At 39.8% G+C, this 27,445-nt stretch overlaps 1 protein-coding gene across 1 annotated transcript in view; it reads right to left on the bottom strand.

Moving 5' to 3' along the window:
* The window catches only part of UTRN (utrophin), a 534,032-nt gene that overhangs the window by 110,867 nt on the left and 395,720 nt on the right, over positions 1 to 27,445 (bottom strand). The window contains exons 56-59 of the mRNA XM_065401441.1: positions 25,610 to 25,878; positions 23,444 to 23,590; positions 21,928 to 22,006; positions 18,558 to 18,618 (exon numbers count right to left, since the gene is read on the bottom strand). Of these exons, the coding sequence (XP_065257513.1) occupies positions 18,558 to 18,618; positions 21,928 to 22,006; positions 23,444 to 23,590; positions 25,610 to 25,878 (556 nt within the window). The remainder of the gene's footprint in view (positions 1 to 18,557; positions 18,619 to 21,927; positions 22,007 to 23,443; positions 23,591 to 25,609; positions 25,879 to 27,445) is intronic.

Genomic DNA, 27,445 nt, shown 5'->3' with positions numbered 1-27,445 from the left:
AAACTAATAAATCAGCAGTGAAAGCAACTCAGAAAGAAAGAAAACCTGTGTTTCTTGGTCCACTATTGGCACAGGCTACGGCGATTTACTGTGCTGCATTCTGAATGATTCTAGTGCAGCAATAAATTAAGATTCCTAAGCCAGGGTAAGGGGCCTGTATAGCTTCAGTAAATGAGAATGGAAAATGTAATATAATGGTCTGCATTGATCAGCCCATTAAGTAATCTGAGAACTAGTGCCTCAGCTACTCTCTCACTGAGGATGTAGGAGGCTGATATTGCCAAGTGTCTCCAATACAGTGTTAAGTGAAATGCTGTCATTATCGCCTCAACTGTTTATCACTGGCCTACATAACTAGCATCAGTTGTAGCCATCAAACCGTATGGTCACATCTAAAATAAGGGCCATTAGTAAAGCTCATTTAGGAACGCTCATTTGAAGCAGTAATGAGTCTCTCTCTCAAAAAAAAGTGGCTGGTGATTTACTTGTCAACATCATAAGTGAAAAGTATCATCTGGCACAGTCTGCATTAGGGTCTGGATTTGATCTGACAGACCTGCAAATCTCTAAATTACAAGCATAAGTGGAACATGGTAGTTTGAGAAACACTTTTAAATACTGTTTATATCAGATTTTTAAAAATTAACATTTCAAATGATTTAAAAGCTCAAATATTTGTTATAGTCCAATCCCCAGATGGAAGTGCATGTAATAGATCACTCTCTGGTTCCCAAACCCTGTTAATCTGACAGTCTTCAATGGGACTATTCACACACTTAAATGTAGGCGTGTGCTTAAGTACTTTGCTGAATCAGGGCCTCTGTACCTCTGTCAACTCATCTGTAAAACAGGTATTATGAAACTTGACTACCATTTGTGAGGTGCTTTGAGAACCTCAGCTGAAAGGTGCTATAAAAGTGCAACATTTTAGTATTAGCTCCTATTACCTATCAAAAATAATGATGAAATTATATTGCCAATGATGGCTCTAAATTTCTCCTCCCGAACAGAAAACTGTTATATTCTACAAGGCCCAAAGGAGTGGCATTTTTCTCCTTATTTAAGAACTACTGTATAGACAATTCAGTTCAGTATATTTATGACAAAGGGGGAAGGAACCTAAAACAACTTTTACATTAAAAAAATAATCACTTCAGAACATCTTATTAACACTTACTGTGGAATGCCAGGACATCTTCGCTGGCATAATCACAGGCAATCTGGACTCCTGGTCCTGTAGGATTAACATCCCCAAAATTGGATAACTAAGTATTAAGAACAGTCTGGGATCCCTGGATAATTTTTCTTTTAATGAATAATAATAATTATATCATTATTATTAAAATTACATATATACTTTTCTGTGGCACTCTAAGTGAAAATCTCAAAGGGCTTCACAAGTGTTATTTTAGCCTAACCATATGCCACATGAAGTGTTATTTTCCTATTTTACATATGGTTAAAAATGAGAGAGAGAGGTTAAGTGAATCTGCCCATGGTGACATAGCCCAAAGGTAGAGTAAGGATTAGAATTCAGGAACACGCTCTCCCGATGCTCTGTACTTTGCACTACACCTCGCTACCTCCCTGTAATGTGATAACCACCTGGACAGCTGAATTTTCCCTTTGACATGAAAAGACAAAGAATATCAATATGAGATCTGTGCTATTTATGCAAATATCTTCCCAGAACACCACCATTTTCAACAATTATCCCTATAACTCTGCAAAGATCCCCTATTTTTCACCAGTTGGAGTAGCACATTCTGAACATGCCTGTTCATAGACTTGGATTTTTAAAGCTCTCTCTCACTCCTTTCATACTGGTATGCTTTTGGTCAAATGTCATTCCATCTGTTAGTAAACTGTATGAGAAAGGCAACCCGATGACCCATAGAATTGAAAATGGGATATAGAACTTTTTCCCTCTAGGTCACTGATTTAATATAGCTCTGTTTGCTAGTGACCAAAAAGTTATTACTATTGGATAGCTGGCAGGTGTTTACATGACATGAATTTGGTTGTCTAAGTCTTATCCCCAGAGGACAAAGCTTTACATCATAAAACCACCACTCACAGGTTCCAATCTCGTTGGCAGGTTTAGCTGAGAGGCTTGCTCCCAGCCACAATGTAGACATTCCCTGAATGACCCAAGCATTGGAGGTGATCCATTCAGGTGAAAGCAGCAGTGCATCGTCACTGCTGCTGCTAGTGGTGTCACTGTTCATGTTATATCTATTCTGTGGATTACAGACTGCAGTTTCCAGGGCAGTAAAGCTGGCACCTTTCATACACCACATATCCAAACACAAAAAAGCTATATGAAAACTGCAAATGAGGGCATATTGGATAGGGCTGTAAAAACGCTACGATAGCTTCATATTAATAAGGAGTTAAAAAGGAACCAATCTCAATGTTGCTATTTCTCACTACAAAATTGTGTTTGATGACAATTTCATAACACACAGGGACTTTTTATGTGCACACAAATCGAATTTCATAGGAAGAATGAATGCATGTGCAGGTAACCTTAACATGCAACAAATAAGAATGTCAGTTAAAGAGTCATTTTAAGGGTTTCAAAATAGGAGGCAAACAAGATACACCAATTTGTGTGGATTTGGTTTATAAAGCAGCCCTCTGAAACGAGACCCATCTTTCTGTGCTGTAGACACATTAGCTTTTGTGCTACTGATGCATGACTAATGCAAATAGACCAACCTATAAAATCTGTGCTTAGAAAGTAAAGAGGCTCATAATGCTGGATAGACTCCTGCACAGATTACGTGGACTTGCAGAGACTGGGGGTAGAACTCTCTTGCTGTGTCCTGATACCTCTTTTATGCATGCTCAAGCCATAGTGACCAATATTGGTTACGACTGCCCAGCAGGGATATCTTCCAGGCACAGTAAGGAGCCACTGGATGCTTCTTTGCTTTTCTGATATCCTGGTTAATACAGGAATAAACATGCAGAAAAGAAACTATTTTGACAACAAAGAAAACCAAGAAAAACTGTAGTAAAATTAAGACTATATTTTTTTCCTTAAAACATTAAAAAAAAAAAAAAAAAAAAACTTGTAAAGGGTGTTGTACTGACAGCCTCAGGGACCAAAAATAGCTACAGCAGGGTAATGACAGTGCAATCTTCTCACTATCCTGCCAATGGGCTTCAACCGTTTTCTGAAAGTTCTCCCTGATCAGAGAGGTAGTGAAAATTGGGAAGGGAGGGGGAGAAAGAGAGGAGAAGAGATTTCAGTCTCCATTCCCATTTAGGCCCCAACCCCCACTGAGACCATGCAAGGATAACATTTAGGGCAAAGTGTCATGATGGTTTTCACCGCACAGCTACCACAGTCAATCCTTAGAAAATTCAGTTACTAGCAAGGTGTGTGCTGTAAACATGGGGAAGCTAAATTATGGTCTAAAGGCAATTCAAACTGGGCAATATTTAGTTCTGTCTCAATGATTTAAACTCTGATTATCTCCCAAACAGCAGAGCTAGAAACAGGAAATGTATATTATAGGAAAGGGGAGATTTCTAGTTTTCCATCTTAGGATGCACAGCACTTGATCTTAGCTCTAGAAATCCCAAGAAAGCTCACTTTAAATTTGTGACATTTTCAGGCATAGAAAAGCTATTTTAGTATTTTTAGAGGTGTTTTAGATTTATTCATTTTAAATTTTGCTCCTGTTTGAGCACTGTACAATTGGACTCATGGCAATTACAGTGCCTGAATTTGTAGAACTGTCTCAATACCAGGGCCGCCCAGAGGATTCAGGGGGCCTGGGGTCTTCGGCGGCAGGGGGCCCCCGCCGCCAAATTGCCGCCGAAGACCCGGCGCTTCGGCGGCGGGTCTCGGGGCGGGAGGACCCCCCGCCGCGGGTTTTCAGGGCACTTCGGCGGCGGGTCCCGGAGCGGAAGGACCCCCTGCCGCCGAACTGCCGCCGGAGACCCGGAGCGAAAGAAGCTCCGGGGGCCCGGGCCCCACTAGAGTTTTCTGGGGCCCCCGGAGCGAGTGAAGGACCCCGCTCCAGGGCCCCCGAAAAACTCTCGTGGGGGCCCCTGTGGGGCCCAGGACCTGGGGCAAATTGCCCCACTTGCCCCCCCCCTCTGGGCGGCCCTGCTCAATACAAGTTTTTAAAACTCTGACACATTTCTAAAAGTGTGTGTCTTTAGTATATACAGCATATGCTGAATACACGTATTAGCAGGAGTGCTGTAATTGAGACACGAAAAGTAATTCTTCTGCTCTACTCTGAGCTGATTAGGTCTCAACTGGAGTATTGGGTCCACTTCTGGGCACCGCACTTCAAGAAAAATGTGGACAAATTGGAGAAAGTCCAGAGAAGCAATAAAATGATTAAAGGTCTAGAAAACATGACCTATGAGGGAAGATTGAAAAAACTGGGTTACAAGGAGGAGGGAGAAAAACTGTTCTCCTTAACCTCTGAGAATAGGACAAGAAGCAATGGGCTTAAATTGCAGCAAGGGCAGTTTAGGCTGGACATTAGGAAAAACTTCCTGTCAGAGTGGTTAATCACTGGAATAAATTGCCTAGGGAGGTTGTGGAATCTCAATCCTTAAGAGATTTTTCAGAGCAGGTTAGATAAACACCTGTCAGGGTGATCTAGATAATACTTAGTCCTGGAATGAGTGCAGGTCCCTTCTAGTCCTATGATTCTATGATGGAGACATGATGGAGGTAAGGTTTAATTGACATTGTTTGGGATAATTGTTAACTTTAAACTGTAAACAATCTGGAACAGGGTTTGTCTGTTTTTTCTATTTTGTATAACACCCAACACAATGGAGATCCAATCCCTTTTGAGTGCTAGCATAACAAATATTTACGGCCACCTCTCTCAATAACTTAACTTGAAGCTTTGGCACTCATGAATAGCTCAGTCATCCCAAAGCCTGTATACCACACCACCTTGAACTGTATTAATTAAAATATTGCATTACACATAAATCCTTGGGTGAAAAAATAAAAATGAGTAATTGGGGGTTTGACATACCGGATCCAACAACCCTGTTACTATGCCAAAGTGATCTATAATGGCAGTATATGTAAGGAGAACCTACTCAAATTTGGCAACTGGATAGAAGGAGGAAAACTATTTTTTCCCCACTGTTTTCCTTCTGACGTTACCACTAGCTGACTCATTAGACAGAGATACCAGTGTTAGTGGGAGGCAGGGGAAGAAAAAAATATTGTCTTCGTTTTCAAAATATAGTGGAAGACACTATAGTATGTATAATGTAATGAATCCTACTTGCTGCAACTAGATTATTGTATAAAAAAAACCACAACATAAAGCAACCTACTATACAATCTAGATGAGTTAACAAGAGGTATGAAGATCATATTTATGTTTAGTCTGCAACTGGGCTTCAGATTCAACTCTGCTGAAATCTCAGCCAAAAACATCAATACGGTTCTTATAGTATGATGTGATATTTATTATGTATTTATTATATGTGGTTTGTTTTTCTTTTGTGCAATTATAAAAAAAAAAGAATGTCTTTTCACTTGCAGTGTTGTTGGGGCTGTGTCGATCCCAGGGTGTTAGAGAGACAAGGTGGGTGAGGTAATATCTTTTATTAGACCAACTTCTATTGGGGAAAGAGACAAGCTTTCAGGCTTACACAGAGGTGAAGAAGAGCTTGTCCCTTTCACCAACAAAAGTTGGTCCAATAAAAGAAATTACCTCAGCCATCTTATCTTTTCATTGGTTCACAGAAATAGCTAAATACATTTATGAGTCAGATCTTGATAGGCAGTCAATAAAGACTCAAGAGTCAAATATCTCAATTACCACCTGGAGATGAAAGACAACTGTTCTATAATGGATGTATTGTACTAAAATGGCATAAATATGATGCAACTGTGATATGGTGGAGTTTCATAAGAGCAGCTGGTCTACCAATTTGGACTGAAACCTCACAACAGTCTCCCAGGAGATTTTAAGAAGCTTCCCAACCAGAACCAGAAAATAGGATCTGATCCAGAACTGAAGCCAAAATAGAAGATTTGGATCTAGACATTTGACTCTGAACTCTCCCACTTCAAAAAACTCAAAGGTTCCACCAGCATGTATTTTTCTTCCTTCCTTCCTCCCTCCCTCTCTCTCTCTCACACACACACACACACACACACACAGAGTTCAACAGTGCTATCAACCTCAACGAACTGAAAAGCTATTGCAACATACAATCCTAATATAATCTGTGTTTTATTTATTATGCAAACTATTAGTCCCAATTCTACTGCCTTACCCATGTTGAATAGCACCTTACTCCACAAGAAGATGAGTGATTTCAATGAGACTACTTGTGGAATAATACATTACTCAATTTGGTTGAGAGAGGCGAATCAGGCCTATTTTGAATATGCCTCTGAAACAGGTCTGTTTGAGGGGCAGTGGGCAAGTAGGCTTTACAAGGTCTGTAGGAGGGTCCAGAAAGACATTCCCAACCTGCGGACCATAAGAGGGAAAAAGGAGGTGAGTTCTTCTCTTGTGGAACATAGGAAGCCTGCAGGAGAGCAATTCTACTGCTACAGACATGCCAAGCTCCAGGAGGTCTCAGAGATAATCTGTGTGGGAGTGGGTCCTTTCTTATAGCTCAGCCAGAAAAACAGTGACCTGTTTCACTGGCTGCCACAAGGCAGTATTTTTGATACTGAATTAATTTTCTGTTGGTTTCACATGTGACTCATTCGGCAAAAGTATGTTGTACATCTCATTCTCTGACAAAAATTATTGACAATATAAAATCATAATCTACAATATTCCCAGTAAGATACATTTCATGAGAAATTTGACGCCTCCCCCAAAATAGGACCAACATCACAGCATGAATGGATTTATGTATAAATAAAAATAAATAGAACTGGTTACAACTCATAGTGTTACAACTTAAAAATCTGAAAATTAATAAACTGAAAAAATAGCCCATGCCTTCGATTTTAGAATAAACTGGAGGCAACATCGAAGTTTTTGTCCTCAACTCTTTTAGACAATAAAGTTTCAGATGCCAAATGTATTATCATATAACCCATGTGTTATCAAATCCATTTGATGATAAACTTTCTAATAATTCCCTTTGTCAATTAATACATTTTTAACATTTGCTGGACATGTCTGTTAAAATGATAAGTAGTGAAATAGTTAACAGTGTTGCCATTTAAATTGTGATCAATAGGTATAAGTGTTGACCACTCAATTGAGTTGAATGGGACAGTTCACACATTTCAGATCTTTTGTTTTAGGCTGATTGCAGCCTCAGGAAGATAACACCCTCTAGTCATGTTATCAAGGTTTTCTTCATAACAATGAAGGTTAGAGGTGGGAATTATTTTTGTAAAATTCCCTAGCATAGACAAGGCTAGAGAGTCAGTTCTAATACTGATTGGCTCATAAAAAATATACCCTGGCATGGTGGTAAGCGGCATTGTATTTCTGAAGATGAAGTCTTTTGGATGGGATGTAAAACTGAAGTTGTGATCTCTAATAGTCATTAACGATTCCATGGCACTTTACACAAGCTGGCACTGTTGTCCTGGCTAAATTCCAATTGGAGGAATTACTTCTTTCCTGTCTAAGTTCCTCATACAGTTTCATCTGGATACAGCATATTTAACTTCCTTTCTTAAACTATTGCAAAAGTGTGCTGTAAAACAGCTGGCATGCTGTTGTAAGGGGAGCTGTATTTCAGTAGTGGGTGGAGTAATTTCTGTACGTATACTTTAAACCCCCTCAGGACAAAAAGCACTACCTGAAATTCTTAATTAGAAAATGAAGGTTAGTGGTAACTAAAGAAGTAATCTCAAAATTAAAACCTATATCACATTTGGAGGCAATTTAATTATTATTTTCCCTTCAGTTCATACAGAAGATGGTATTATGAATGTGGCCAGGAGGAAGAAAAAGATTTACTTCCAGAGTCAGTGGATTTTTTTCTCTCCCCCAAACTAATGGTACAACTAAGATCAGAAGAGAAAGAATTGTTGTTCTGAAGGAAGACTTGAAAAGTACAGCCACAAGATTTCTTACCCTGGAGAGTTAAATGTGATATAGAAGGGGATAAAGTAGCTTTTAAAATGTTTTGATGATGCTAGGTCCTTTTCAAGAGCGTTCAGAAGTATGTGATTATGGATCTTGAAATTGAGTAGCTTGATGATGATGATTGCTGAGACATCACTGCCCTTAAGTAAAATGCCTTCTACAATATTAAATTTGCTTTGATCTCTCTCATTTCCTTTTGAGTTCTTCTGGACAGTACAAATACCTAATACATTATAAATGTAGAAAGACATAACTGTAATATGATTAGTTGTGGTTAACTGAATAACACTGAGAAATGCTAGGGTAATTATTTCTTTCCTCCATTCCTTTCACCTGATGACATATTCGTCAAATTTATTTACAGACTGTGAATTTTAATGGCTGTATATTTCAATGTCATTTTTTAAAAAACAAGTGGACGTAAATTTCTGTGGTTTTTTAAAATTTTTGTATGAATATATATTTTCCTAAGTTTTATTTTTGCATCATCTGTATGGAGGGCAAACATGCCTTGTTTGCGTCAAATGGTTATAAATAAAAAGTTATAGAGAATGTCCATTAAAGCCCACATATCTTTGCAGCACAGCCAAAGAAAAATGCATTCAATTTAATGCTTGCTCAAAGAAATCAATTTTTGCCTCTCGTAACCATTTCTCCAAACTTATCACAAACAACAGTGGATTAGTAAATACTGTGAGACCTATGTTCTATCCTTCTCCATACGGCTCATTAGTCCCAGTCTCTTGGACACGTTCTTGTCAAAAAGTTCAAAAAGAATCAACTTTTCTCAAGAGCATTTAGATTCTACAGATGTAGAGCTCAGTCACATCCTCAGTTTCAAACACCATCCACTGAATTCTACTGCAATAATTAACCCAAAATGACAGAACTATAGAACTATTTGATAATGTTTTGCATTAAGAAGAGATAAAATAGAAGTTAAATAGGACCAAGAAAAATCTCAAAAGCCACTTGGCAACTTATTTTATATAATAAAAGATTTGAATGGGAGGAAACAAAGTAACAGACTAAATTGTATTTGTAAACAAACATGTATGTTCAATTCAATCAAATATTTTCACTGTGCAGAGCACAGACACAAACAGCTTCATAAATCTGGGCTCTAGACTAGAGAATGAATCTCACTTCCAAGGAAACAGAACTTTCTTTCCCCTTCAAAATACTCCGCTGGTTACCCACTTGCTCAAGTAATAGGGGGCCAAAAGGGTTCTGTGCAAACCTCTCTTAGGCACATTACATGTACTTGAATAACTAACTATAGGACATCAGAACCAGAATGCACATCAAAATTAGTAAACAGGTAGGGGGAAACAAGCCAGCAATAGAACCCTCTTTTTCTTTGAGACATTCCTGTCTGGGCACGTAAAAGCCTGTTACCGTGGGCATCAGGCAGGAGACAGAACAAATGCTACTTATCTCAAAATACAGACGGTTTAAATCATTTTGACACTATCCTTACTTACAGATCCGTTGAAGGCTAAAACACACCCTCCCACCTTCTGAGAGAGAGTTTCTTAATTTGTGAAAAACACTTCCCTAATTTGTATTATAAAACTTGTATATGTACTTGAGGATGTAGTATATTTTCAAAAAATCATCATCCTAACAGGTGTACTTCTGCAGTATCCCAATTCAAAGGTGAGATTATCTGCATCTAGCACAGTCTCACTCTCTGAATACCTCGGACAGATGTCAAACATTGTATCTTACTCTTTGTAAGAGGGTGACTTGCTCTTAAGGGCTGAATGCCTGGGGCCAGACAACCCTGATAACTGAAGAGGCACACCTGAGAGAGATCAGGTGATTCCTCTATAAAGGAGCAGCAGGTCACTGCAGTGGAGAGGGTCTGTTTAGGGAGACCAGAGCAGAGAAAATTGGACATAGGCTGCTGGGAGTGAGTAGGCTCCAGCAGAAGACCTTGGGAATGGAAAATGAGACTATAGGCAGGAATGGCCTAGGAGTGACCCAGTGAGAGAGTAAAGAGATGGACTATGTTTTGGGACGCTGAGTTTTATTTTCTATGAATAAACCCAGACCCCAAGAAGGGGTATTATGAATGGGCCCCCAAAAGGATGTGTAGTGTATATTTAAGAAGCCCTTTGAGCGGGAAACTGAGGCAAGGAGACACTTACAGGCTGTCCTAAGGCCACCAGGGGACACCAGGAGGTGGCAATTCATTGATGCTCTTATTCTCCTCCTTTTCCAGTTCATTTTTATCCCTCAACTCAGACAAAAGAATATCCAGTTTATTAAGCCCCACCTCTCTACATAAAACCCCAACTGTAAAAATGGCAGAAGCAGCATGCCTTAGGATATCTCCTTGAGACCATTAATCTTAAATATAACTATTCTTGGAAGACGTGGGATGCTGAAAGACATCACTGCCTAGATTCCAGGGCAGCCCTGCTTCTCTTTCAGCTTAAGTTATGCCTTATATCACCTCCAGGTTTACACTTCATTTAAAGACCAGACCTTGGCCTAAGCAACCAGAGGAGCCAGCGAACAGAAGCAGCTAAAAGGGAGTTTTGCAAGGGAGTTTGGAGGGAGAGTGTGTGTGTGGGGGGCTAGACACACTTAACGTTTTTTAAATTTCCTTAAACTGAACGCCAAAACTACCCCCTGATAAAAAGAAAACATCAACAAAGGAATGAGCTGCAGGAGTAAAAAAGAGAATGCAGGCAGTAGCCCAGCAACAGACTGGGGGCTTTCCAGTTTAATGCACTCAATGCAGCATGTTTAATTACCTGCTCTATGGGCAGGTGGCGTATATGTGCAAGGAGTTCCTGGCCCTCATAGACCGTGTATGGGCTTTAGAGACCAGAGTGGCTGAACTGGAAGAGCTAAGGGACACATAGAGGTACATGGATGAGACTTTCTGGGACACAGCAGAATGGTCCCACCCCCATCTGACAGCCTCTGTGCTGTTGAGGACCATGAAAGTCTCAGGGAAGGAGAACATCCAACTGGAGCAGAGGAAAACAATCCCATATTTGGAACCCTCCTTCCAGACGATGTCATGGTATTCTCTCACACTGAGGATACCTCTCCAGGGGAGGGAACTCCAGTTATTATAAATAATAAGATGGATGAACTAGAGTGCCTCGTATTAAATGAGGATATTGATATAATAGGCATCACAGAAACTTGGTGGAATGAGGATAATCAATGGGACACAGGAATACCAGGGTACAAAATATATTGGAAAGCCAGAACAAGTCATATTGGTGGGGGAGTGGCACTATATGTGAAAGAAAGTGTAGAATCAAATGACATAAAAATCTTAAATGAACCAAACTGTACCAATCTCTATGGATAGTAATTCCACGCTTGAAAAATACGAATATAACAGTAGGGATATATTACCGGCCACCTGACCAGGATGGAGATAGTGATTGCGAAATGCTCAGGGAGATTAGAGAGGCTATAAAAATAAAAAACTCAATAATGCGGTACTTCAACTATCCCCATATTGAATGAGTACATGTCACCTCAGGATGGGATGCAAAGATAAAGTTTCTTGACACCTTAAATGACTGCTTCTTGGAGCAGCTAGTCCTGGAACCTACAACAGAAGAGGCAATTCTTGATTAAGTCCTAAGTGGAGTACACAGTCTGGTCCAAGAGGTGAATATAGCTGGTCCGCTTGGTAATAGTGACCATAATATAATTAAATTTAACATCCCTGTGGCAGGGAAAACACCACAGCGGCCCAACACGGTAGCATTTAATTTCAGAAAGGGGAACTACACAAAAATTAGGAAGTTAAACAGAAATTAAAAGGTACAATGCCAAAAGTGAAATCCCTGAAAGCTGCATGGAAGCTTTTTAAAGACACCATAATAGAGGCTCAACTTAAATGTATACCCCAAATTAACAAACATAGTAAGAGAACCAAAAAAGAGCCACCACGGCTAAACAACACAGTAAAAGAAGCAGTGAAAGGCAAAAAGGCATCCTTTAAAAAGTGGAAGTTAAATCCTAGTGAGGAAAATAGAAAGGAGCATAAATTCTCACAAGTGTAAAAACATAATTAGGAAGGCCAAAAAAGAATTTAAAGAATAGCTAGCCAAAGACTCAAAAAGTAATAGCAAAAGATGTTTAAAGTACATCAGAAACAGGAAGCCTGCTAAACAGCTAGTGGGGCGACTCGATGATCGAGATGCTAAAGGAGCACTCAAGGATGATAAGGCCATTGCGGAGAAACTAAATGAATTCTTTGCATCAGTCTTCACGGCTGAGAGTATGAGGAAAATTCCCAAACCTGAGCATTCTTTTTAGGTGAAAAATCTGAGGAACTGTACCAGATTGAGGTGTCATTAGAGGAGGTTTTAGAACAAACTGATAAATTAAACAGTAATAAGTCACCCAAAAGAATTCTGAAGGAACTCAAATGTGAAATTGCAGAAATACTAACTGTGGTTTGTAACCTATCATATAAATCAGCTTCTGTACCAAATGACTGGTGGATAGCTAATGTAATGCCAATTTTTAAAAAGGGGTCCAGAGGTGATCCCGGCAATTACAGGCCAGTAAGCCTGACTTCAGTACCTGGCAAATTGGTTGAAACTATAGTAAAGAACAGAATTGTCAGACACATAGATGGACACGAGTTGTTGGGGAAGAATCAACATGGGTTTTGTAAAGGGATATCATGCCTCATCAATCTACTAGAATTCTTTGAGGGAGTCAACAAGCATGTGGACAAGAGTGATCCAGTGGATATAGTGTACTTAGATTTTCAGAAAGCCTTTGACAAGGTTCCTCACCAAAGGCTCTTAAGCAAAGTAAGCTGTCATGGGATAAGAGGGAAGGTCCTCTCATGGACTGGCAACTGGTTAAAAGATAGAAAAAATATATATATGGAGATATACCTATCTCCTAGAACTGGAAGGGACCCTGAAGAGTCATCGAGTCCAGCCCCCTGCCTTCCCTAGCAGGACCAAGTACTGATTTTGCCCCAGATCCCTTAGTGGCCCCCTCAAGGATTGAACTCACAACCCTAGGTTTAGCAGGCCAATGCTCAAACCACTGAGCTATCCCTCACCATGGAAACAATGGGTAAGAATAAATGGTCAGTTTTCAGAATGGAGAGAGGTAAATAGTGGTGACCCCCAGGGATCTGTACTGGGACCAGTACTATTCAACATATTCGTAAATGATCTGGATAAAGGGGTAAACAGTGAGGTGGCAAAAATTACAGATGATACAAAACTACTCAAGATAGTTAAGACCAAAGCAGACTGTGAAGAGCTTCAAAAGGATCTCTCAAAACTAGGTAACTGGGCAACAAAATGGCAGATGAAATTTAATGTTGATAAATGCAAAGTAATGCAAATTGGAAAACATAATCTCAACTATACACATAAAATGATGGGGTCTAAATTAGCTGTTACCACTCAAGAAAGAGATCTTGGCATCACTGTGGATAGTTCTCTGAAAACATCCATTGAATGTGCAGCGGCAGTCAAAAAAGCTAACAGAATGTTGGGAATCATTAAGAAAGACAGAAAATATCATATTGCCTCTATATAAATCCATGGTACGCCCACATCTTGCATACTGCATGCAGATGTGGTCACCCCATCTCAAAAAAGAGATATTGAAATTGGAATAGGTTCAGAAAAGGGCAACAAAAATGATTAGGAGTATGGAACGGCTTCCACATGAGGAGAGATTAATAAGATTGGGACTTTTCAGCTTGGAAAAGAGACGACTAAGGGGGAATATGATAGAGATCTATAAAATCATGACTGGTGTGGAGAAAGTAAAAAAGGAAGTGTTATTTACTCCTTCTCATAACACACGAACTGGGGGTCACCAAATGAAATTAATAGGCAGCAGGTTTAAAACAAACAAAAGGAAGTATTTCTTCACCGAATGCAGTGTCAACCTGCGGAACTCTTTGACAGAGGATGTTGTGAAGGCCAAGTCTATAACAGGGTTTAAAAAAGAACTAGATATATTCATGGAGGATAGGTCCATCAATGGCTATTAGCCAGGATGGGCAGGGATGGTGCCCCTAGCCTGTTTGCCAGAAGCTGGGAAAAGGCAACAGGGGATGGATCACTAGATGATTACCTGCTCTGTTCATTCCCTTTGGGGCACCTGGCATTGGCCACTGTTGGAAGACAGGATACTGGGCTAGATGGACCTTTGGTCTGACCCAGTATGGCCGTTCTTATGTTGAAACCAGAAAAATCATTAGGAAAATTAAGTGACAAGCTAATCTGTACATCTGTCCAAGAACTGGTTCCTTGTATAAAGGGTAAATATTGCAGACGTATGATTTCTCTCTTGAATTGTACTGTCAAAGCACACTAATTGTTCAATTAAATATGTTTTTAATTATGGCATTATCCTCTCTTCTCCTAACTAGGTCTGAAGGTAGGGAATAGACATAGTTTACAAAAATATATACATGCCTCAGCCTGATAATGCCCCAAAAGACAAAATTAAGAATCAGCTTTTTTCTGACATTTTTTTGGTTCTATTTTCCATAACTCAGTACACTTCCCTTACCTGCTGCTGGCAAGTGTGAAGTTTGGAGACAGTATGCAACAAGAAAATAAGGCAACTGCCAAGGAAAGCTGGCCTGGCAGATTGTGAAGCTATAAATATTTAGCATTCTTCAGCCTGCTTTTAAAAAATAAATAAAATCTGCCGATTAAATATCAGATCGTTCTACTTTTCAAGGCATAAATATCAAGGCAGTCTGCATCAAAGTTGATAGTATAGGAAAAAGCTCTGTAAAAGCCTTCTTGTGGGGGCAGTGGGTGAATTTTCTACTTCAATTGCTTTGGCCTTGTTTATTAAAACCAACCTTTATAAAAATAGACAAATGATGAATAAAAACTAGTGGGGCCATCAAAAGACTCTTCCACTCATTGCCTACACTTGACCATTCCCCTTTTATAATGGTATCTTAATGATTATTGAATGTTGCTAGTGCACTGTCTAAAAATCCTGACTGGCCACATTCACAACTCCAATTATGTCCACAGATCTGTGGGGCTGCCAGATTAAAATAACTGTTTTGCCTGCTTTGCTAGCATCCTTGTTGAATTTAAAAAAAAAAAAATCCTCTGCTTTATTACATAAAATCATGTGTTTTAAGTATTTCAGCTAAATCTTGTTAGCAAACTCTTCTCTTTGGCCAGCTCTGATAATTTTATTCTCTTTTTATGTTGTTTTCCACTAAGGTCATTAACAAGATATGACCAGAAAGACTCAATACTCCTCTGAATTTCTTAAGCAAGGATCTACATAGTTGGCCCAGTCTCAAATAACTTATAGCCTACTTTTGCAATATATATGCTACATATGTTTAAATTGTTTCTCTTTGCCAATCAAAAAAGTGCATTAAAATTGCAAAGTGATGCACTCAAAGGCAGGAAATGGCAAAGATCACGTTGCCAATGCAACTGTATCTTGCTGCTCTCACCCCCCGGTATGTATGCCTTATTTTACATTAACTATAATATAAGCTTTCACATGAGACGCCTGCTTCATTCAGCGAGCAGGCTGGATGTGTTGTCTTTCTTCCTCAGCTGACTCTTGCTCCTCTGTAGTCCCTCAGCAATCATGATTCAGACTTTTTCCAGGATTCAAAGGTTCTAATGGAATAGGAGCCTGGAAAGTATGGGGGACTACGAGTAGGGACACTCAGGAGTCAGTATGTTGGGTGTTACTGGAGATGGTACTGAAGTGCAATTGGTGTGCCCTTCATATCTGGCTACAGAAGATGGCACTGAAAATGATTTTGGCCTGGCTCTGAGTCCCTGTGTTTTGGAGGCTCTGAATCTGATGCTGATGCCAGTGCTACTCTAGGTTCTTTACCTAATGGCTTTTTAGTATGCACTATAGTCTTCTAAGCTAGTTCCATGGTCTCAGTTTTGGAGGGGATGGGAACTTGCTATCCCTATGGGGACATGCAGTCTCCTGAGACCCATTCTGGAGAAAGGGGTCTTTTCTTTTTTGAGGGTCTAGATGGCTCTGAAGGGCCCCCAAGGTCTTTGCTTACTGTCACAGCAGAGACTGTTGCCAAGGCTCTCAGATCAACTGGATCCAAGGTACAGGTGTGTGACTTGATCCTGCAGGTCTCAGGGAGTGTTCCAGCAACAGGAATTTTAGCCTGTTTCCCCTCAGTTGCTTAGATCTGCTTTTAATACATGAGCAGATCTTACATTTGAAGGGGATATGCGACTTTTCCAGGCTGTGGAGGCAACCTGAATGTCCGTAACTGCGAGGGGAAGACTAATGGCAGGTCTGGCAGGATTTGAAACCTGGGTGGTGACCATGACCCATACCTGAGGCCATGGATCCAGGTCCCCCCCAAAGGTCCAAATCAGGCAACAGAAGGAGAGGGGAACCTCCAAAATGCACAGAGTGTACTAAATAACAAAAAAAGAAAAGAAAAGATTAAGGGAGAGAGGTAGCAAGCTGTGTATTTAGCTAACAGACACCACTATGCTCTGTCACAGACTGCAGACGTGTTGAGAAGGAACTGGAGAGGCAACGGGTATACCTTTGCCCCAGAGTACAATGGGGTCGAGGGTGCAGGCGTGGACCTGCAGAACTGGTGATGAAAATCTCCAATTAAGGGTGCATGGGTTCGCGGACATCCTGATGTGGAGCAGCCATAGGGACATTATGTTCATTTTCATGAGGGGGAGACCCATGATGTTGCTATAATGATTGAGAGTGAGCCCCACAGAGCTCCTTTCTGTCAAGAGAAGGGGGTGAGGCTTACAAAGCAGCCCATATGATGTAGCTGTGAGGTACAAGGAGCCTCTACAGGGCTCTCATAGCTGCTGGTGTTGCAGAGGATCAAGCGCCACAAAATCAGGCATTAATTGTAGGTTGGAAGAAGATGCACCAGTGACTTCTCCCCCTCCTCCCCAGGGATACAAAGCAGTGAAGAAGGGAGCAAGCACACCCAGAATGAGAGAGGCGATTTGGGAGGTGCTGGGGGAGGAAGGGATCCCTTCCCGTTCCCCAGTCTTCCCCTCCTCCCCCCAAAATATGCGTAGCTTGGCAGAACCTCTATCAGTACTAATACCTCTTTACCCCCAAAGGCTCCAGCTATCGGAGGATGAGTCAGTGTGAGCAAGGACAGTAGCAGCCAAACTCACTTCCTCAAGCATTTAACTTCCCTGCATACCCACCACTGCAGACATGGTTGCAGCTGCCTGAAGCAGGGTGGCGTTTTGAAGCACTGCAGGAAGGAAGAAGAGCTATAGACTATGTTTTTTCAGTCCCCTCCGTCTCACCTCAGCTCCTCTCCCCCATCCTGAGCATGAAGGAAGGAATCCCCTACTCTAAGGAAATGCTGGGCAAACACAGGCATAGAGACAAAGAAATAGTATCATTAACTTCATATTTAGAACCCCAAATATTTCTAAAATAGTTTTTAGTGAGTCACTGAACGTGAGCTCTACAGATAAACGACAGTGTCATGTACTATAGCATAATGGTTTTGATGGCACTGGTTTGGGATGACCTACGATGCTCACTGGTAGATATGCTACATTGAGGAGTAATATGGCCCTTCCAAACAGATGCTGACAACATTTTAAATGGACTTTCCCCCCTCAGAACTAAAACAAACTAATACAGGTTTGGTTTAAAATGACTGTGCATTGGATATTCCAAAATAGCATTTATCCCTTTTGCAAACAGCTGCTGGTTTCCTGATAGAGCCGTGATCTTTGTCCTTCTAATGTAAGGGAGAAAGTACAGGTTTATAAACATAATTATATAAGAAAACTGATACAGGTAATGATTGTGGATGATTTTTTCCATCAGAACACATTGAATATCTCCACGAAGAACTATTTCCATTATTTACAATTTATTCAGCAAATGGTTAATTTTATGCCAGGTCGGTATTTCAAAAGCAAAGAAAAAAATTAGGAGAACAGGAAAAGCAGAAGGATCAGCCAGATGGCTATGCATACAGGAGCTCTGAACAAAAAGAAAAACAACAGATTTTCAACTGTAAATCATTTACTTTTTCTTTGTAAAAATTAGTCACTACAAAAATGCTTCTCAACTATGGACTTTGTCATTAAATGATTGAGAGTTGATATACAATGTATTCAGGCTTTTACAGAAAATCTGTTTTTTTCCCTTTTTTCTATGCGTTAGGCTTTGAATGAACAAGGTTCTTAAATATGTGCCTAACTTTAAGCACATGAGTAGCCCTATTGGCTTCAATGGCACTACTCATGTGCTTAAATAACCTTGCTGAATCAGAGCTTCTATGCTGGATGATTTGTATATATTTATAAATGAGTGCTCATATTGTAGAAAAAAAATATATAGCACATATAGCATGATAGACTAAGCAGTGAGTATGCTGGTAACATTTCTACTAATATTGTAACATTAGGTACATATCAGGCTTAGCTCACAAAACCCTTCGCTTTCTTTAGTGCAGCTAAATGAGAATCAAGGCCAACTTACTTGATGTAATAGGGCACTTTGTTATGTGAAACAGATCGCTGCCACGGAAGCTGAACTGAAGCTGGGGGAGGGAAAAACACAGGAGGTGGTGATTAGACAGCACCTGTCTTAAAAACAAGATTCCTTTTTACAATTAAACCCACTTATAATAAATTAAGTGGAAACGGCTCTAATTTTCCAGTCAGGCTTTCAGTAATTCAGCTGGAGAAAACCATGGTAATATATCAGGGTGGTGTTATCCATCTATTTGATGCCAAGCAAGAAATAAAATACACAAATATGGTAATTCCATTTCAAAGAAGGATAATAAATTGTAGCTTAGTAAGCCATCCACTCAGAGGCAGGCTAAGGGGGTATTTAAAAACTTTTTCCTATCTCCAGCAATGGGTTCCAGAAAATACAAGCAATTTAAGCTTTGGAAATATGGGCCTCCACTACCATAATCAATACACTACAATATAATGAAAAATAAAAATAATACCACACTATTAGTTATTTTCCTCAGCTCCTATTTGCAATCCAAATTAATATTGATTAATTAGACCCCATTCCCATGCTCCTGGAGATAGTAATATATGCAAAATTTATGTAAATCTGACAGCAAAAAAGATAATCTGTAAAGTCAGGTTGCCCTATAACACATCCACACAAGAGATGCAAAACTTACAATACAGTATAACTCTGTTTATCTAAAAATCTTGGAAGACACAAGAAATCTTTAGATGAAGAGTGAAGAGGATATCTGACAGATTATCTTTGAAGTGGCCACATGCTGGGCGTCCCTGTATACATATTCTATACCTTCCCATGCCACATGCTTTATACCTCCCCAGAGGACATAACCAAATTGGTGTTTGGTTAAACAGTTTCTACTGTATAGGAAATTCACTTCATCATATTCACTGTGGAAGCAAATGATATTTGTTCTTGAAAGAATAAGCAGGAATAATTAACCAGCACCATGAGACGAATTTATATTCAACACACAAGCCAGTTAGACCACGAAAGTTAGGCATCAAACGCCATATTTAAACATCTAGGCAAGTGGGATGAAAATTCTGTCCACATTGTACAGAGTTAATAAATTAATTTGCTAAACAACAGATTAGTACTTTGGGGAAAAATATATGAATTTATGAAAAAAGGTCTACATTTTTATATGGTGTTGAAAGAATTAAGCAAAAATGTTGTGCCACCCTTCAAGGAGAAAAAAGGTATCCATATTTTAATAAGCGTTGCTAATGTGTAAGAAAAAAAGTTCCATGACCAAACAATCATTTTATTTTCCCATAATTTGAAACAAAGAGAATAGTAGGGCTTGTATTTTAGAGAAAGAGTGAAATCCACAGATGGGCCAAGATAGCAGACAATTTTAGAAATATGCTGCTTTCAGACCTTCATTTCCTAATAGTGTTAGCCATTGCCATTGGTTTCTGTGGTACTATTATTTGAATGATGTTAACTAACTAAGAAGATTAGCTCCCTCTGAGTTTTGCTCAGATTTGACTTATTAGTTATGAGTGATTGCAGATATTCTGCACTGGCACGTAGATAAATCTATTATTATGTCATCAAGACTATCTCTAATTTCTGTGGATCAAGTGATACCGAACTTATTTAGAACCATACTCAATAAAAACATTGTCCATTTTCTGTGCTGCATGAACCTGTGCAAAGATGAAATTCTTTTTTAAAAAATCGTTATTTATGTGTGGAAGATGAACAGAGTAATTATTGATTCTGGCACCCAGTACGAATACTGCAGATATTAATAAAAGGTTGGATGCAGTTGAGGGAGGCATTGAAGAGGGGGGCTGAAGGCTTTGGTTGAAGAGTACAGCAGGCTGAGAGACAGAGCATATGAAGATAACAACTGATTGACATTAATCTATTCTTCTAAGAATACAAAACATGAACTGCAGAGTTGTGGAACTGTGGACATGTAAAATAAATTAAAATTAGCAAAAAATCAAGCTAGTATTTCTGAAAGCTTTGAGACAGTAGCATGGGTTTCTTTTAGGGGAATTATGGATTATAAAATATTCTGAGGTTGGATTATTTTGTATCCATCTACATTAGGGATGGCTAAACTTTGCCAACATGAGGGTAAGCTGTAAGGAGCCCAAGGTTTCCAAGTTGAGAAAGGATGCAATTAGATTGCAGCTGTCTTCCCTCTAGTAAAATGTTGGTGGGATGACAGAAATAGATCAGGGAAGACCTGGAGCATGGGTTGTGGCAATCGATTGACATTGCTTCAAGCTGTCCTCTGTGTCCGGTTGTTCTTTGTAGAATAGGAGTGACTAGTGTTTCAGGATTGACTGCCAATCCCCCGTAAGGGACGTTCCTCAAGAACAAAGCTGAGGCATGCTGGTAGGGCAGCATGAGGATGCTTCTTCAGCTGTACTAATTCTAAGACTAAACAGAGCCCTCAAGTTTCCCAGGCATTCCCCGATACTATTGATGCATTTTATTTACTTATTTGTGCAAAAAAGGCGATAAGTGGCTCTGTTCTCAGGGTCACTGTTGAAGTAACTGGCAGGACTCAGAGGTTCCAGCTGGTCTGCAAATAGGTCCCATTTTGGAGGAATTGCTCTAAAAAACTTTGTACTATGTATGACCTGTATTTTTGAATTGAATGTATGATGCTGCACCTCTTTCACCAGGCTCTTTATTTCGAACATACTTGTGGGTTTGAAATGAGAATATGGCTGTTACATTTCCTGAAAAGGGGACACTAGATATCTGGGGCTTTTGAAATTATTTTAGGGTATTTGGCTTGTCAGCTGGCAAGATGCTCTGAGCATTATGCATACAATACATTGAGATATATGGAATCAAAAGTGGAATACAAGAGTTAAGTCATTTATATGACACTATCCACCCATCTCAAAGCACCCGAGGAGAATACATGACAAAGAGCTATGATTATTATTGCAGTATTCATCTAAAAACTAGAGACAGGCCTGAATTAACACCTTGTATCTGAACATACTTGAACTTTGGGGGTGCTAGTGGGTGAGAGAAAGATTCAGAAATTGAACATGGATCTTTATTCCACAGTTCCATTATGTTTCTATAATGGGTCAAATGAAGGCCATTGATCTGAAAATCCCATAGGTAGGTAGGAGTAGAACCATTGTGCATGGAGACACCTAGGTGATCCATGAGGATAGAATACTATAGAGTGATGAAGTGAAATGAAGAAGAATGAGGAAGAAGAGGGAATCAACCCAGCTGAAAGAACGATGTAGTTAATTACAAGGAAGAGAAACTTCCTGATGTTATGGGTCAGTTAAGGGGATCATTATGTGAGAGGTGACTGGAGAGAAGGCTACTGTCTCAAATTTATCAATTTATTACTAGCACTTACTGGAGAGAAAATGTTGAGATTCAGGGCCAAAATCCTGGTGTGCTTCCTGTAGCAGTTTAAGGCGATCCTCTACAGATACCTATACACAAACAAACAAAAAATAACAAGGATTCTTATTTATTTTCTAAAGCAGGAGTCACAATAAAAACATTGGTTTGCATTCAATTCCAAATAAATTTCATGTATCTTCTACATTTATTTACTCTCAGTTCATTTACACCCACTGTTTTTCTTTTTCAATTCAAGCTAATGTTGCGCTTGTATAAGCAATGCAGATCAATAATGAACAACAGAAGTTTCATGGTGACTAAAGCTGTTCCTTGAAATTTCTGTTTTATTTCTCCCCATTTCTCTTGTCCAACTGTCTGTAGTCAGCAGGCCTCACTTTGATCATATCAATCTTACAGCTGCCTTTACAAGATGGGACCATTCTGGAGCATGCTGCTTCACTGGCTGACAGGATGACCAGACTTCCTTCTGGTTTACTAATTAAACTGCACTAAGCACGTGCAGCAGTGGCTTGGCTGCTTAGCTAATTCTCTTTAAGGCAGAAAATCATTCCAACACCAAATTACATTTTGAGAGACAAGGAGGGATGCTTCAGAAATGTTTATAACTTTGCCTCCCAGCTTGTTTTGAGCCTTGTAGCCCAGCAGCTTAAATCCAAACTCGGCAGGTTCCCAGCAACAAAGATAAAGGAGACATATTTTTTCCCCTCTTTCAAAACATTTTGCTTTCCCCAATTCCTTCTGTATGTGGCAGGAGAGAGAGTCTGAGATTTGGGGAAATCAAAATTAATAGAAGTGGATTGACAAAAAAAATACCATAAAAGATAGTGGTTCAGAGGGGGGGGGGAATGAAAAGATTGGTAAACTGATAAATAAATTAAGAATCCTCATTATTTCATTCAGCATGAAACTGTAAATCAACTAAATAGATACACAGGTTCTGCCTTATCAGTCCTAGACCACTGAAGCACTAGTCAAATATAAGCCATATGAATCCACTCCAGACCCCTCAAGCATGTTTTCTGCTCCTAAACCTTCACTTCCTGCCCCCCACCCCATGGTCCCAGACCTATCAGTATTCACATTATTCATGAAAAATTCCCTATGGAAATTGGACATTTAAAAAAAAAAATCAACTTCTATACGGGTGGCAACACAGCAGAAATATATGTTTACACTTTCAAAAGTTTCAATAACTATGATTTATGGAGTTATTTCAGTGCTTACAAATTGGTACAAATATTGCTGTCACACAGGTGAAACGAAAATAAGATCTAGTCTGTAAAGATTAACGCAGTCCCTTGAGTGAGTGAACTGCTGAGAGAGCAGAAAAGGGAGGCTATCAGTCAAGACAGTAAAGGAAAGACAGCTCCTTTCATTGCTTTTTGCCACTATGGTAACAGAGTCAAGAGAGCAATAAGGGAAAAATAGTAATAATTTGTTTTGTAAGAGAAAAAGAAGAGTACTGCTGAAGCACTTCCTCCTTCAGGGAAAGGAGGAGTGCATACCTGTAAAAGTTTCCAGCGCATATTAAGGTCATCCAGCTGGCGAGACATCTTTAAAGATGGATGAAGGTCAAGTGGAGACAGCTGACTAGATAAATCATTCACTGTTTTAACTTTCAAGTTGATTGGTGCAATCTCTTCTCTGAAAGCCTGATGAGAAAAAGAAAACACACACTTGGCTTGACCACCATGTTACAGAACAGAATGAAAGCTTGCATGCCAAACAAAAAACAGTTACATTTGGTTGACACTGACACGGCAGTATAGATATGCTAAACAAGAGCATACAAAGGAGGTAATCAGCATTCTCTATGGAGGAAAGCCTATTTACTTATAGTTTTTGACTGTAAAGGATTCTACCCAGTTGTATTATTTGACTTTAAATCCACTTCTGTACACAGGGCCCATATAAAGCCTACTTACATCCCACTTAAGCTATCAAAATAAGCCTTAAATATGTTTTTAGGGGTGCATAGGGCTTGTGTGGTCATTCTGTACAGGGGTGGATTTCATCCAATACTGCAATATTCTACAGTGAGTTTTAGTAATACTGGTTCACATTAAGGATTCTTAAACCAAATTTATTGAATAAGGCTGACTATTGTTCCCTGATCAAAAGCTGCTGGCAAAATCTTTATTCAAATACCTCGTTACTGAATTAGCAAACATGAGGCAATGCATCTTCCAAGGAAAAGGAATAGAATACTTTATGGGATTCTGACTGTACAGTTAAAACTATTATGATCAAAAAAGAAGAAAGAGGTTTTCTGACTCAAACGAAACTAAATATAACATTAAAAAGTAAAAGTTGTAGTTATGGTTGAAAATATGCACTAAATGTCTTTCTTGCTGTGAGCAGGTAAAGATAATTGTTTGATGCTGTGAAGAGCTTGACTAAATATCATTCAACAAGCCAACAACAACTAGAAAAATACTTTTTTTTTTTTTTTTTTTTTGGACAATCCAACTATTCCCTACCTTCCTTGAAACTATCCCTAATCAGTCCCATTCACAGGAGACATCTACTGGCAAGAGGGGAAATTTTGGTTTGTGGGCTGCCAACAGTCCCCCACAACTCTAGCAGATCTTTCTGCTTTCCACAGCAATAAAAATTTAATAGACTTTGCTTTACCCTCCTTTGCAGAAATGACATCAAGATATGACAAACTGTTTCTTAGCACAAGAACAAAGAGCTATTCCCTGCAGCATGCAAGAGCTTGGTTTACTGTCTATACTAAAATGGGAAAGGGGGAGGAATGTATGCATTACTCTTAAATCAACTGCGGTCTGGATATAAATCAGCTTTGACTATGTTTGACTCAAAGTTTTTAGGTTCCATTGAACCTGAATAGACTGAGCAAAACTTCAGAGGACGGAGGTGTAAAGCCCTACTCATTTATGTATGAACACCAGTTAAGTGAAGCAGTCAGATATACTACTTACATAGTACCATACATGCACATAATTATTTGCAATACATATAAAGATGGAATCTTTCTTGCAAATGTTTACAATCCAAGACGGTTGATCTTTTCATGAGTAACTTTACATGCTAAGGTCAGAGGTAAACCTGTGCATTTGAGCATGGCTTTGATCAGTGTGTATTGTGCATGCTTGTATGTTGGAACTGAAAGAGATTTTGCTGTGGAGTCTGAGTGTTTCTGGGTATGACATCATTTGGGTACTAAGGAATATAAAATGAAGTTAGTGACAATTATAGATGTTGCCTTAATTAGCAATTTCCTTGAAGTTTAATAATTGTGTTGATAGGAAATGCCCTGGAGCAAACTTAACTATAAGGCCTGTAGGCGGCATGAAGGGTATGCGTAACTAGTGAAAAGCAACCTGCGTCCACACTGCAGCATGTAGCTACATGCGGCAATGAAAGGCTCTGGCAGGGGGAGACAGCAAGGAAAGGCTTCGACAGCTCCCCGCTACTAGAACCTTTCACTGCAGTAAGAAAAGACTCTGGCAGAGGGAAGGCAGCGAGGAAGGGCTTTAGCCGTGAGGAGCTGCCGGAGCGTTTCCCTGCTGCCAACCCACTGCCAGAGCCTTTCTTTACTGCTGGAGCCTTTCCCTATAGTAGGGAAAGGTTCTGGCTCTGGGGGGGCAGTATGTCACTACACTGCTAAAAACAGTTGTTATAGTCACAAAGAATGTCATGCTTACTGTAGTTTTCTCAATGTGTTCCTGCAATGAGTCAATCAGTAAATCTCCTACTGGTTTCCAGCCATTTCGCACATTCTCAGCCTCTTTCAAGTCAGCATCAAGGTCGTCCATGGCACACTGCAAGTCTTTCAGTTTCTCTAACGCTTTGTCTACTTGCTTCTGCCAGTGGTTGGCACTGGCATTCAGGCTCTCCCATTTCTCTTTCACCTCTGAAGACTGCTTGCGCATAGCTTTGGCAATTCTCTGTGCTTTCTCCTCTGGGGTCAACTCTGCAGTGAAAAGGTGGTTTCAGGGTTTAGTTTTTTTTTTGTTTTTTTTTAAAAAGCTGCTGTTCATTTTTGGTTGAACAGATTTAATTCTGTACGAGGAGCACATTCAATAAGACTATCTGATAAGTCATCCAGCCAATTCAGAGCTCATCATAACTCAGCAGATTTTTCTTTAAATAAATCAACAAGAAAAGTCCATGTTAAAAAAATGAAAAACAAAACTTTATTCTTAAAGAACAACATGGCTAGGATAATTGCTAAGAAATTCATCCTCAATTCCATGCATTACAAAAAGCAAGAGCCTAGGACTGGCTATTGGTGTTTGTGGTACCTCTGGAATCTGCAAGAGTAATCTGCAAGGTGTGCCACCTCACTTTCCCAGTTCATGAACCTCTGCCCCAACCCACATTTTTTTTCTCTCTTTTAACTCTCTTTAATTCACGTTAAAGTGAATCACGTTTTCTCAGTACCACACCTTAAATATTTCTGCAGCTCCGCAATAGTGATTTTAATGTTAATGTCCCACTTAAACAGTCATATAAATGGAGTACTGCAAAGCTAGAACTGCACAACAAAAACAAAACCAGGATTGCTAACCAAAATGACAGAGTTGAGATTTAGATGCACATTCCTCATTAATTTCAATGCTGTATGTCAAAATCCCCTAAGCGGCTTTGAAAATTGCACCTGGGATCCCCAGAAAAATCCCATTTATGTCAATGGAGAGCTGTTACAACTGAGCAAACAAAGCTGAAGGTAGGATAAATATGGCAAGGATGGGTGCCTTAGTTTTAAGGAGATAAAATGGATGATGACACTGATTATGTCTGGAAGTTTTTGTTTAAATCCCACTTAGAGTCAAGACCTGAGCATGCATAGTATTATTTGACATTACTGTAACTTACAAACACACTGTCTAAAGTTTCACTCTGCCGGATCTCTTCCTTGTTATAAACAATTGGTGGGAGCCTGATAAGATAGTTACCTTTTCCATAACTGGTGTTCTTTGAGATGTGTTGCTCATGTCTATTCCACAATAGGTGTGCGTGCTCACCACGTGCACCGGTGCCGGAAGTTTTTCCCCTTAGCGATCCCTGGAGTGGCACCTCAATGGCATGGTATATGGGGCGCTGCGCGCTCCCCCCACCCTCAGTTCCTTCTTGCCAGACAACTCCGACAGAGGGGAAGGAGGGCAGGATGTGCAACACATCTCGAAGAACACCAGTTACGGAAAAGGTAACTATCTTTTCTTCTTCAAGTGATTGCTCATGTGTATTCTACAACAGGTGATTCCAAGCTATACCTGTTGGAGATGGGAAGGAGTTCACAAATTCTTGGGATGGAGAATGGCCCTACCGAATCATAGAATCTCAGGGTTGGAAGGGACCTCAGGAGGTTATCTAGTCCAACCCCCTGCTCAAAGCAGGACCAATCCCCAGACAGATTTTTGCCCCAAATCCCTAAATGCCCCCCTCAAGGATTGAACTCACAACCCTGGGTTTAGCAGGCCAATGCTCAAACCACTGAGCTATTCCCCCCGGCGTCCTCTCTGGTCTGAGAGACAATC

This window comes from Emys orbicularis, chromosome 3, assembly GCF_028017835.1.
Source record: "Emys orbicularis isolate rEmyOrb1 chromosome 3, rEmyOrb1.hap1, whole genome shotgun sequence".
Lineage (NCBI taxonomy): Eukaryota > Metazoa > Chordata > Testudines > Emydidae > Emys > Emys orbicularis.
This window is presented reverse-complemented; position numbering and strand designations above follow the sequence as displayed.